The sequence below is a fragment of the Lutjanus erythropterus genome, chromosome 15 (genome assembly GCF_056507025.1).
Source record: "Lutjanus erythropterus isolate fLutEry1 chromosome 15, fLutEry1.hap2, whole genome shotgun sequence".
Lineage (NCBI taxonomy): Eukaryota > Metazoa > Chordata > Actinopteri > Lutjaniformes > Lutjanidae > Lutjanus > Lutjanus erythropterus.
The window spans coordinates 36,464,161-36,477,815 of NC_139331.1; the positions used below are offsets into that span (position 1 = coordinate 36,464,161).

Below are 13,655 nucleotides of genomic sequence, written 5' to 3' on the forward strand. Positions count from 1 at the left end.
CTCCTGCTCTTTCTGAATAAATATCACTGCTTTCTGGTTGCAGCCCTTTTCTTCACTTCAAAACTCTTCTGCAAACTCAGTGTAGAGACAGCAGCAGCCCTGCAGGCGAGTGAGCTGCAGCAGTTCAGCAAGGTAACAGCACACAAATCAGAGTTAACCAGGAAAGTGACAGTGTTATTCATTTATTTCCATTCAGTTTTCATGGGTCCTCTGATTGCTGTCCGGCTCACACGACCTCTCCTCGACCTCCAGCAGCACCAGATAATGTCCCACTGACATCCTTAAATAAACCAAATAAAAACAGAGAGACCTGTCTGGTGGTTTTCACCCCGTCAGCAGCATTTTCTCTTTCTGGAGAGTTTGTTCTGGAAACCATTCGAGGGTCTGATAAAGCCGAGCGCAAATATGAGGAAGATGGTCATCTGCATGTGGAGGTTTACTCAGTGTGCACGCGTTCTGACGGCAGCAGGAGAAGCTCTGCAGAGGAACCAGAGGAGCGTGAGGAAGAACGGGAGGCAAAGAGACAAATAACACAAATTACAAATCACACATAAAGTTACTCTTCTTGATTTTTGCTACAGCACCGAACTCAGTCCCAAATCTTTACATTTCCCCTCCAGCTGTTAATGTTTTAACTGAAGTTTCAAAGGATAGAGGTTTAAAGCAAAGTGTTTTCCTTCCCTCCCCGTTCGGTCTGTTATGCAGAAATAATAGACCTTAGAATGCTATAACTGACCAATCAGAATCAAGTATTCAACAAATCCACGTAATAAGAGAGGGATAATGTACAATGAGCAGGTCATTGTGAAATAAACCCTGACAGGATGGTGCATGATCCCGACGTGAAGCGGAGGGCTCTTGAATCACCCTGAAGTCGGAGTTACCTCATCAAACCTGACTTCATGAAGAAGGAAGAAGTTGTGTGACATCCCACAACAACTGCACCGACCAATCGATTATTGGTTATTAAGAATTAAGTAAAACTGAATTGATCTACTATCAAATAAAGATCTGAAATAAGATAAGATTTATTAGACTTTATTAATTCCAAAGGAAATTCTTAAGCCAGGTTGCTCCAATGTTACAGTAACACAAGAATAACAACAATAATAGAGAATCAAATATGAGTGAAATATAAAATATTATAGAGATTATCATCATATAGATTTAATATATAGGCATTTATGTTTTTATATGATTCACAGTGCTGTTAGAGAATACGCAGTATGTCACTGTGGAAATATAGCTTTGATTGAAGGGGAAAGAGACAGACATTTTTGTTGTTTTTATAGCAATTAATCGATAAATTGATTGCTAATATAAACATGATCGATTGAGGAGAGTGTTTATGATTTGCAACCCTAAAATACACATATATTTGTTAGACTATTGTGAGAATTATGTGTTAAAAGGCCTCCTGGTTTTATGTCGTGCAGGTTTTGTGCAGCACTGTAGGAATAATGGTGCAGACAGAGCAAATCCTAAGTAAGGACATCCCTCATATGTATGCATCTGTGTGTGTGTATGTGTGTGTGTGTGTGTGTGTGTGTGTGTGTGTGTGTGTGTGTGTGTGTGTGTGTGGTAAAAGCTCCTTGTCCAAACACAGCATCGCTGGCTAAGCTCTGACCCGGAGTCGCTCGGCATGCAGCCTTCCCATTATTCTTGGTCAGAAAAAGGTCATTATTATTCATAACAGGCTGATTGCTTTCTTGAGCAAACAGACGCTCAGCGAGGCAGCGAGTCCAGAGAAGCTCCTCACACCTCAACACTGATCTGTCCTCTGTTTTCTACTGTCATTTTCCCTTTAAACATCCCCATGAGTGACATTTCCCTATAAAACATCACATATATACTGTATATTCTGTATTATCCTGTTTCAGTTCTTCATTTTAATTGTCATTCATTCATTCAACCTTTATTTTAACTCAGAAATACATTTACTTGTACACTCACAATGTAGCCATGTAAAACTCTTTAAAAAAGCTCTTAGCTAACATTAGCATTCATGACTAGTCTGTATAGCTACAGTTAGTTGTTTATCTGTGTAGCTAACATTTGCGGTTAGTCTGTGTAGCTAATTTTAACTGTGGTCTTTGTTGCTAATATTAGTAGATAGTCTGTGTAGCTAAAGTTGGCAGTTAGTCTGTGTAGCTAACATTGGTAGTTGGTTTGTGTAGCTAGCATGAGCAATTGGTCTGTGTTGCTAACGTTAGTGATTGGTTTGTGCAGCTCGCATGAGAGGTAACATTAGTGGTTGCTAGGTGTAGCTAGTATTAGTGGTTGGTCTGTATAGCTAACATGAGTGGTAATATTAGCGTTTGATCTGTGTAGCTAACCTTAGTGGTAACATTAGAAGTTAGTCTGTGTAGCTAACATTAGCTGTTGCTCTGCGTAGCTACAGCTAGCAGTTAGTCTGTGTAGCTAACATTAATGTTTGGTTCTTCCTGTAGGTTAAATATTTCTTTAAGTTACATGTTGAGTTCTTGGATGATGTCAATATTTTTACAGCTGAAGGCAGAACTGTCACTGTACTGTGATGTTGTTCCTCTTTTCTGATTTAAAGGCAAAATAATGTTGAAATTTCGACCCAATGGAGCGTTTTTTCCTGATAATGACCTGACACCTGTAAACGTAGCTGGTTTCACTGAGACCTGGTGTTGTGAGACTTGTGAAGTGTTGTTGTGTGGGTACGTGGTAGTGTATCATCCTTTTTGTTCAAATGTATTTTTAAATTGTAGGCGTTAGTCATTTAGTGTGAAAAATACATCAGAGTTAATCCACCACAAAAAATACATTCCTGTTTAATTCCTATATTATAACTTCAAACAGCTCTCATGTGTTTACTTTTAATTCCTGGCTGTAGTGAACTGAAACTCTGGCACCAGAACAGGTTGAAGTGTTTAATATTCAACATGAGCTGGTGTCATGTGTGTCTGCATGCACTGATCTCTGTGTGTGAAGTTAATGAACAACCTCGTGTGTCTGCAGACTTTATTTCTCTGAAAGCTTCACAGACGACTCGTGAAAACCTGCCCGGTGTCATTTCACTGCAGCTTCGCTCTAAGAGTCAGACTCTCAGCAGCTGGGAGGAGCGCAGTTTTATTCTTTCATTCAATCTGACCCGAAACCGTTCAGGTCAACTTTGGTTTCTGTCGGCTGGTGAAGACGGGTCTAAACATGTTTTGTCACGTTCTCATGTCTGAACTTGGTGTGTGGTGTGACTGTGTGCACGCGCACGTGAACATAGCTCCAAACTAAAGATCTACAGTGAAGATTCAGTTAAAAACATGGTGGAAATGACGTCTTTCAAGTCATCTTGGTGTGTTGGGGCTTTAGGAGACTTGGATTACACCAGACGAGCAGTATGGAGACATTTAATATTTTTATTCTGTTGTTTTTTATGTTTGAAAACTGGTCACCATTCACTTTAGTTGTTTGGGAGATTCTGCAAATAGAAAATGACTGAATTTTAATTTTTGGGTGAACTATCCCTTTAAATAGCCTGTAAACCACATTTCAGCCTGGTCTCACTCATTAATCCATCACAGGCCCGTTTCCGCCGTCTTTAAAACTGGAAATTATTTCCTTCTTATCCAACAACAGTCTGTTTGTCATTCTTCTCTCATCTGTGAAAGATTAACGTCACGATCAGTTAATATTGATCGGCTCTTTGGTTATGCATGGATTGATTATCACTGAAGCATGCATTTTATACTTGCTGCTTCCATTTTTAGAGCTGGTGAAAAGTGATTTCATCAAATATGTTTAGATGTCTGTGAAATATTTGTTTATGTTCCACAATCCTTCTGTATATTTTAAATGTGATTCAGTTTGTTTTTTGTCGTGCTGGAATCAAAGAATGTTTTAGCATTTTTGTGTTTAAAAATAATTAAAATTATTAATTAAAATTCAAAATAGCATGCATGTCTTTGGACTGTGGGACTCCACACAGAAAGGTCCTGCCCCAGCCAGCTGGGTGATCGAACGCAGGACCTTCTTGCTGTAAGGCAGCAGTGCTAACCACTGCACCACCATGTATTCTTAATGTTTTTTTCTCAGTATTACTACATTTTTTTCTTGAAAAGCAGAATTAAAAAAGATTCTTCCTCCTCTCATTTCTTCCCTCACGTCTGGCAGTAACACCCCTCCGTACTAAATAGAATGAGGACAAATTAAATCAAACATAAAAAGAGGTTTTCATATAAAGACTTTTATCTGTTGCACATATACAAACACACAAAAGACAACTGGTGAATAATGTGGAAAAACATCTCAAATCCTTCAGGCCTTTCACAAAACACTTTACAGGTCTTTTCTCACATTTATAAATGTTTTCACTCTAAAAAGTCTTGATTTATTTCAGGAGGAGTTCATTATGGGTCGGCTGTACACGCCGCGGTAGTAGTTGGTGTCGCTGTGAGCGGGATCCAGGCCGGTTTTGGCCGCCACCAGCGCCCCGGACACCGGGCAGCCGTAGCCTCCGTACTGCACCACCGGCTCCAGTTTGTGCTGCTGCGGCTCGGACATGAGGTTGTTGATGGAGAACGGGTGGTTGAAGGAGTAGTGGTGGGGGTGGTGGGGGTGGTAGTGGTCTGGTTTCAGGTGTGCGGCCTCGTGCAGCAGCAGCGGGTGGTGGTGGTGGTGGTGGTGGGAGAACAGGTGCTGGGTGTGTGCGAGCGGGGAGGGAACACGCACAGGACTGGAGGGTAATAGTTTGAGGTCGACCTTCACATCTGAGGACGGAGGTGGAGACGAGGGGGAGTGCGGGGAGTCAGAGCCGCTGCTGCTGGTGGAGGTTGCGACCGAGCCGCCCTCTGACCCCGGCTTCCCCACCGCCTCCTTCTCACCTGTGCCGGGCTTTTTTGCAGACTTGAAGCGCTTCTGCCGCCGGAGGTAGCAGCCGTTCTCGAACATGTTCCCTGAATCCGGGTGGAGCGCCCAGAAGGAGCCTTTCCCCGGTTTGTCCGGTAGGCGGGGCACTTTGATGAAGCAGTCGTTGAAGGACAGCGAGTGTCGGATGGAGTTCTGCCACCGCTGCTGGTTCTGCCGGTAGAACGGAAACAGGTCCATGATCCACTGGTAGATCTCGTTCAACGTCAGCATCTTGCTGCCGGACTGCTGGATCGCCATGGTGATCAGGGAGATGTACGAGTATGGCGGCTTGGCGTGCGTATAGCTCCGCCGGTACGTTGGTTTGGGCTCCGCCCTGGATCTGATGCTGCAGGCCTGACCGTACACCGGGCTCATCACCGACATGTTCCCGTACGGCGGCGGAGGGCTGATAGAGCTCATGCCCGGTGGCAGTGCGGCGCCAAGGCCCGTTATCCCCGCTGCGGCCTGCACCGCCGCCCCGGGGCTCTGCGACACCCCTGCAGACATTGAAGAGTGGTTGACCCCGACTGGGTTGACATAATGTGCGTTCATGTGGCCGGTGGCGGTCATGGCGGGCGCACTCATGTAGCTGCTCATAGAGTTCATGGACAGACCGGAGTTCATGTTGCCCGCCGCGGTGTAACACTGAAACACAGAACCAGGAAAAGTTATTAACACATTGGTTTTATCATCGTTTTAAAAAATAGACCAAATTACCAGCTGGAACAGCCAAAGTGACTCACTTAGTGAGTCTGTATTTGTGTGTCATGATGGCAAAATGTGGTCCTGGAGATTTTGATAACGTCAAAACTGTACAAGATGCAGCCACAAACTGACACAGCTGTGTAGTGTTCGAGTCAACAAGAACCCGAGATTAGTGAGATTTGAGAAACTCTTGTTTCTAGTCCCACCCTCCTGCGCTGTGATTGGCTACTACTACTGTACTGTTATAGGCTACTTCTCATCTGTGCAGTAGCCAGAAAGCCTTTGTAATGATGCAAAAGTCTATTTTAACCATAAACCATGATATTTATCTGTGTCTGAACCAAACCAAACTGTGACTGACAACAGAAAATTATTTATTCAATTAATTTAAATGTTTTTTGACACATTTTGTCTTTAACTAATATTGTACCTAAATAGCAGAAAGCCATATTGCCATTTTGATAAAATTTTGATCGATTGTGCAGTTGTAATACATGCACAAAAAAATCTGGGCTAGGTGCGCAAAGTGGGGGCCAGTGGCCCCTACGTCTAGACCCCTTCCTCAGAACATGTGACATGTATTCACATTAGATTCAGCTCAGTGTCAAAAGATTCAGCTGACTTTTTATTTTCACACATCTCTTCTTCCCTTCTGGACACCTGAGTGATTGAGATCAAAATGATCAATTTTCACGTTCACTGAAAACTTTTCCAATCATGATGATGTGATATTTATTGAGGTCTGAACCAAACATGTTTCCTTTCAGCTGGAGAACAAGATTATCAGCTCAGGTCATCTCTGCAGCTCTGCTGTACCTTATTCTATTGCAATTGTGATTAATTGTGCAGCCCTACTCCTGAACTACTCAGAGTATTAGTTACTTTTTAATCATTGATGAGTAATCCATTATCAATAGCAGTCATTCAGTCACAGGAGTTGCAGCATTCAGGGTTGTTTTAAAAATCTGTCCATTTGTGATCACTGAGCCTCATTGGCTACAAAAACTCAAATGAAAGGTTTGGACAATAAATTCAAATTTTACTCAGTACTTCTTTATGATTTTAAAAGTAGAATATGTTTGGTAATGCATACTGAAGTATGAGTACTGAAAACAAATACTTCATTACAGTAATTTGAGTATTTTTAATTAATTACCTCCCTGCATTTTGGGCATTGTTTTATCATTACATGAGATGATTCTTGTCTTTTCCCACTTTTAAAGGTTATGTTACAGTAAAGTAATGTAGTAATGTAGTAGACTGTTCTGTTATTTGCCTTTGAACATTTTCCATTATCTCCACATTACTGATTATTATTGATCAAAAATCTCATTATGTTAATATTTTGTGAAACACCAATAGTCATCCATAAAATGTGGTAATATCGAGGTATTTGTTTAAAAAATATTGTGATATTTTATTTTGTTTGGCCCAGGTTAGGGTTTGTGTTGTTTTTGAGAAAATGTGTATATCGTGATACAAATCATACATGAAGAAATAGTCTAAAAATATTGGTATATTATTTATAAGCCAGATCATCCAGCCCCACTTTACACCCCTGGATCACATGTGTGTTTTTTTAAGCTTTATTTATTCAGATAAGTTTCACTGAGAGGAAACATTTTTCTTTTACGGGAAAACTTTGTTCACAGTCACAGCTGCAGTACAACCAGCTTCACTGTGACGTTTCTCCTGCAGGTCTGAGGTTTGAACTGACAACCTCCTGGTTATGAAACTGGTTTAAATAAAAAAAAATAAAAAAAACTAAAATCACAGTCAGTCCTACATGAATACAACTACAGAGAGTGAAACAAACACACAACAAACCAACAATTAAACAAAAATATTCCCTTTTCATTCACTCTTAAAGAAAAATCAAATACACATATGTTTCCTTTTATCTTGTGCTTTTTACTGAAGACAATCCACAGACTTATTGTGAGCAATTTCATGAAAATGAAAGACGGATAAACAGAACTACAGGCCAGAGGAAATATGTGTTTTTGATTTTGAGGTAGAACTGTCCCTTTAAAATTATATTTGGCATTATGTTATGGCAACATGTAATGATTATTTTCATCACTTATTAAAGCTGTTGATCACTTTTTTAATTACTGGATTAATTTTTAGTCTGTGAAAAATGACTTCACAGTTTCCAAAAACCCTCAATGACGTCTTCAGATATTCAGTTTATTTTCTTATAAGACAAAGAAAAGCAGAAAATCCTAAATTGCTGCAGCTCTCTCCACTGTGGAGATGCTTTTTCTATATATCTACCTTATATGTTCTTAAATTAGCTGTATCAGGCTACTTCACCTGTTCCACATCTTTTATACCAAACAAGTGAGTTAACTGTAGAGATTAATTTAATTAAATTAGAATCCCTTTATATGCAACATTATATCCCATAATCCCTTTATGATTCTCTTTTTTTCTAGCTTTTAAAAGTAACCTTATATGTTGTTAATAAATCTAAGTGGCGTTTAAATGATGGTGTATTTTCATTGAAAAAAAGAATTGTTGGACCAACTTTAAAAATTACTTCAGTTGGTAACACACAAATGAATTGAGTTATCAAGTTGCTTGATCTGAAAAACCAAAATAATCCATTCATGTGTTTGTCTGTTTATAAATTTGACCAACATGACCCTGATATATCTGCATATTATATTTAATTTAACCGTTTGGTCTGAAAAATGTCTGAAAATTATGAAAAATGACAATCACAGTTTCCCAAAAAGCCCACAGGTGACGTCCTCAAATCTTCTCACAAGACAAAGAAAAGCAGAAAATCCTCACATTGAGACACTGGGATGAGATAATATTTGATATTTTTGTTTTTAAAATGATTTAAATCATTAATTGATTATCTACTAATTGTTGCAGCTCCATTATGTCATTGTGGAGATGTTTTTAAAAAAATATATTTCTTCTATATATCTATATGTTCCTGTATTACAACTCATTAGTCCACATGTACTTTTATACCAAACCAGAGTTAACCACAGAGATTAATTCAACTTAATTTGTTCTCTTTAGATGTGATTCAGTATCTCTTTATAATTCTAGTTCTTTCTGGATTTTTTAACTGTATATTTTGCTCTAATTAATAAACATAACCGCTGTTTAAACGGTGCATGATGCATTAAGGAACCAAACATCATGTATGTGATCACACAGTAAAGTTTCCACTCTAATATCTTTATAATATATTATTAATACCAACAGTTAGACCACAGTTAAGAGGCAGAGTAAATTACAGACGACTGAAGCTGGATGTCTCAAATATCAGTCCAAGTTCTCAAAAAACCCTATTTGTTATTTATGGACATTCAATAACTAAACTCAGTAAATATTAAATGGTTTATGGTTAATGTTTTAGATCTACGCTAAACTCACAGAACTTTGTAATTAAATTTATAGCTAATTACATATTTATCTCCAGCAAATTTCCTCTGAAATTATTAGTAAATTACAGATATGTAATCTTTTTTTATTTCTTCCTGAAGCTCTGAATATTGTTTAACTGCTCAGAGAAAAAAAACTAAAAATATTGGATCTAAGACACTGGAATCATTTTAAACTATAGAAAAACTGCAAACACAAACAAACAAACAAATAAATAAAAATACAGAGACATGACCTCGGTGTCTGTGGCCCAAATGTTTTGGTTATATGTTAATGCTGTCAATAATAATGAATAATCATTACAATAATAATGAAATAAGTAATTATTGAGGGACAGGTCCTCAATACTGATGATGACGAGTTTCTTTGTTTTTTGTTCAGTCTTTGTTCTTCATCAAAGCCAAATGATTAACAGATACTGTTACCGCGACATGATTCATTTTTGCATCACAATTTTACTTTTCACTGAAAGAAATTATTAAAATCTTGATGAGGAGACATTTGTTTTGGTCTGAACCAATTAAACACGTTTTCTTCCGTCTGAAACAGGATTTTTAGATCAGGACGTCTCTGCAGCAGCGCAGGACATTACAAGGATGTTTGGCAAACATTTTTTATTATAATTAAAAAAAATCACAACTTCTGTGATTAGGTTTTTGGCCATTTTCTTTCTTTTTTTCGCAGGAGTCATTTAACACAAAAACTCACCTTAAGAACAGACACTTTATATTTTACATTTTTCAAATTGTTTTTCACAAAAGGTGGTTATTTATTATGATCATGTATTCTTATTATTAATAAGAAGGAGAAAAAGAAGAATTTAAATTTATTTTATTTTTGATTTTCTAAAACATTTAGGTCTATATTTTCCTACTCAGCATTGTTGCTCTGTGATTTTCTCTCAGTTTTTGTCAATATTTTCTCTGATGAGATTAATATATATTTAATAGCATTTAAAGGCCTTTAAAAACACTGTTTAAGACATTTCAGTCAATTCTGTTAGTGCATAAAATCAAATATTCCTAATCTTTCAGTCACAGTTACAAACTTAAGGAGAATTTTACAGTTAATTAAACTTGTTTCCAGAACAAACCAGTTTCCACATGATTCAGTGTCATTCTGCTCTGGAAATGAGAGGAAATATGTCAAAAGAGATAATAATAATAATAACAATAATAATAATAATAATAATAATAATAATAATAATAATAATAATAATAATAATAATAATATCTCAAAAGGTTTTTTTTTTATTACATTGATCTGCTGACCACGTGATTACAGAAAACGTGTCTGTGATAAAAGTGCAGGACTTGAACGCCTCAGTCGGGGTTTCGTGTCCAAAAACGCTTCGATTATTAATATAAACAATCATCATTTCAGTTAAATATGAATCAGTAAATTATTCAAATTATCAATCAATCAAATTACCGCTGATTTTAGTCACTATGACTGAATGTATATTTTAACCGAAAAAAGAAAATATGTTTTCAGTAAATATTTTACTGATAAATGAAGTATATCAACATTTTTTGAACATTATTTAACAACATTTTATTAACGTGTAATAAAGTGTTCCGGTCATCAGGCCTTCGTTTCTCTGTAGGTTGGTCTAAACTCATTAATGCAATTAAAAGACGGGATGAATATTGATCGGTGTTAATCTATCAGAAATCAAATAATCTCTCAGTTAATCTGACAGATGTAAAGAGAGAGTGAAATTTCATTTTAATTTGATTTGTTTCCAGAAAAAACAAAGTCACAACACAATTCCCTGCCAACCTGCACTGGAAATTAGAATAAATATCTATTATATAAGGTTAAGGTTAAAAGTTTTTTTTTCAATATTTTTGTCCAGATTTCATTCCGTTCGTTTTTTCACAGCATTTTAAGTCTTTTTTGCCTTAAAATTCACATTACAATGCACTTTAATCTCTCATTTTAATGCAGACCAAATTATTTATTTAGCTCCTGCTGAAACAAGTTTTATAAAATTAATGATAATCAATTAATTTAAAAATAGGCCTGTATGAACTACACAAATAAAAGAAATTGTGAGAAATGGTATTTCTAACTGCAAAATACAGATCAGTGCTGCACAACTGATGTTAAAAATAATCGAAATCGCAACAGTGCGATAATCAAGCCTGCCATTTTTAAATAAAACAATAAAACGTGTGACAAACCGCATTAAAGTGCTGCAGAGATGCTACAGATTCTCTTCTCCGGATGTAAGAAAACATTTTTTTAGTGCAGAACCCAACAAATGTCACGTCATCATGGTTTAATATCTGTTTTTTTCCAGTGAAAATGAAAATGTGATGCGAAAATGTTAAAATCTGTCTCAATAATCACAATAAGGATTTTTTTCTAGCATTTCCTGCAGCTCTAAACGGATTAACAGTTAAATTAAGCCTGTTATTGTGTAGAAAATGTAGATTCAACTGTGTAGGCTTGTTAAAATAGACTAAAATACCATTAAGACTACATTAAAAACGTGCAGTAATGTTATTTAAATGTTTATGTAGTTAATAAGTTGATGTCCTCTCGGGACAGATGTTACGGGTGAGAAGTTGACACTCAGCCCGGTGTCCCTGCACGGACCTCCGTCTCTCCGTAGTATCCGCCGCCGCTGCTCCAGTCCGTCTGCTCGTGTCCCTCCATCTTCACGGCGCTCAGCATCTTTCAGCCTCCGAAAAACTCATCCAAAGTGCTGCAGACAGACACCTGTCCTCCGCCTGTCCTCCGCCTGTCCTCCGCCTGTCCCCCACCTGTCCCCCGCCTGTCCGCAGCTGTATCCTGGGCTGCTGTTAGCAGAAGCGGGACTGGTTCATGGTCGTGTACCTGATCAGAGACTGTGACTGACCGGGGACGGTTCCTGCTCAGTGAGCCGCTCTGACTGCTGCTGGAGGAGACGGTTAACCAATCAGAAGCCTCCATCCAGCCCTCCGCGTGCAGCTCATGATTTAAATATTCAATCAACACTTCGGCAGGAGCTGCGGAGGAAGTATTCGGATACTTTTCTTAAGTAAAAGTAGTAAAATATACTCACACTTAGAAGTAGCTGAAAAGTTCTGAATTTAAAATGTAAAGTAAAAGTAGGGGAGACAGGGGGCAATTGTAACAATTTTTAGCATTTTCCTTCACAGCTCACAGACTGTTTGAAATCAGGGATGGGGGGCAGCGAATTCAATGAATATATGATTTATCTAATAAGCAAACAAGAGTTTGTTGATTCTATTCTAACTTTTATTTCTCTTAAATTCAACTAAAATCCTTTTTTATTAGTCGTTTTCCAGATTATTGTTACTGACTGATTAAAAACTGGGGCGGCTGTGAACTTCAGCTGAATTTGATCGATTGAATTCTTGACAACCGATTAATCAATCATCGATTAATTGTTATTTTACAGTTTTGGAGGTAATTTTTGTCCAGTGTTTTATTCGCCTGTCTGGGCTCTCCCTCCTCTTCCTCCTCCTCCTCCTCTTCCTCTCTGGCTGCAGGGTTTGTTCTGTTTGTGCTGTGACCGGGTGTATTTACCTGGTGATGAATCTGAAAAGAGGACAGGACAGACGGTACACACAGCTGAGGACCACCATGCTCTCTGCACACACTTGTCCTCCCTGTGTGGACGTCAAACGACCCAAAATATTTTGACCTTTTGTGGTTCAGTGTCTCTCGCAGAGTCACACAAGACTTTAAGGAGAAAATGATCTGAGCTCGTCTGCTGGTGCAGAAATCTGATGAAATCATAAAAGGAGAGACTCACTTTTTTAAAATAAAAGTTAGAAAAGTGTCTTCAAATGTGTTTTCTGAAGGAATAGACAAAGTCTGAGACTCTTCAGAGTTCTTCTGCAGAGACACAAATCTAGTCCCACTTTATATTTAGTCTCTAACTGATCCAATAACTAAACACATGCATCTGTGATGGTTATTACACTGTAAATCATCAGACAGGACTTTGATCAACTCATCTTTTTATATTTAACATAAATACATGTGTTTTACTTTCAAGTTTAATTCATTTAAAATTTCTAGTTTTTATTTTCAGATCACATTATAACTTAAAAACATGAATTGTTCTTCAACTGACTTTTTTCTCTGAGACATAAAATGTGGATTTTACTGGAAAAAATGGAAATGATTTGAATCAGAAGTGATGTCTATATCTGTTTGTTTCCTCTTTTTATTTTCTTTCTCACCATCAGGATGGACTTCAAAGCTGCGAAAGAATGTTAGACGTCTTCCTCCGTAGGAAACAGTCGAGGACCATGAAGACGTTTAGATTTTAAAGGACATCATGGACACAGAAGGACTCAAAGATTTTGACACTGCAGTGTAACTCAGATTCATTTCATCTTCAGTCTACAGGTCAGGCATTTCTCCTCACCTGTGAAGACCTTGTCTGTTGTGTTTTAGTCAAAAAACCCCAACAAAAATTAAGTTAAAAAAGCAAAAACATGAATTATTGTTGGCTTGAATTTTAATGAGTTGAATTAACGTACAACTGTGAATTCACTCAACTCATTTAATTAAGTTTCAAAAGGAAGTTGATCAATGTATTAGCAGAATTCCCAGCATGCAGCTGGGATAATCAGATATTTAGTGATTCTTAATAATTTCCATTAGATCAGATTCTCCTTCAAATCAGATTAAACAAGTCTGTTTTG

The 13,655-nt window shown here is 37.6% G+C and overlaps 1 protein-coding gene across 1 annotated transcript; it reads right to left on the reverse strand.

Moving 5' to 3' along the window:
• Window positions 1-4,194: 4,194 nt before the first annotated feature.
• LOC146314860 (forkhead box protein A2-A-like) lies at window positions 4,195-11,737 on the reverse strand. Its single transcript, XM_084737278.1, has 2 exons — window positions 11,590-11,737; window positions 4,195-5,517 (listed from the first exon to the last, which is right to left on the reverse strand). Exons 1-2 carry the CDS (start codon window positions 11,665-11,667, stop codon window positions 4,360-4,362), a joined length of 1,236 nt encoding a protein of 411 aa, XP_084593404.1. The 5' UTR covers window positions 11,668-11,737; the 3' UTR covers window positions 4,195-4,359.
• Window positions 11,738-13,655: the final 1,918 nt, after the last annotated feature.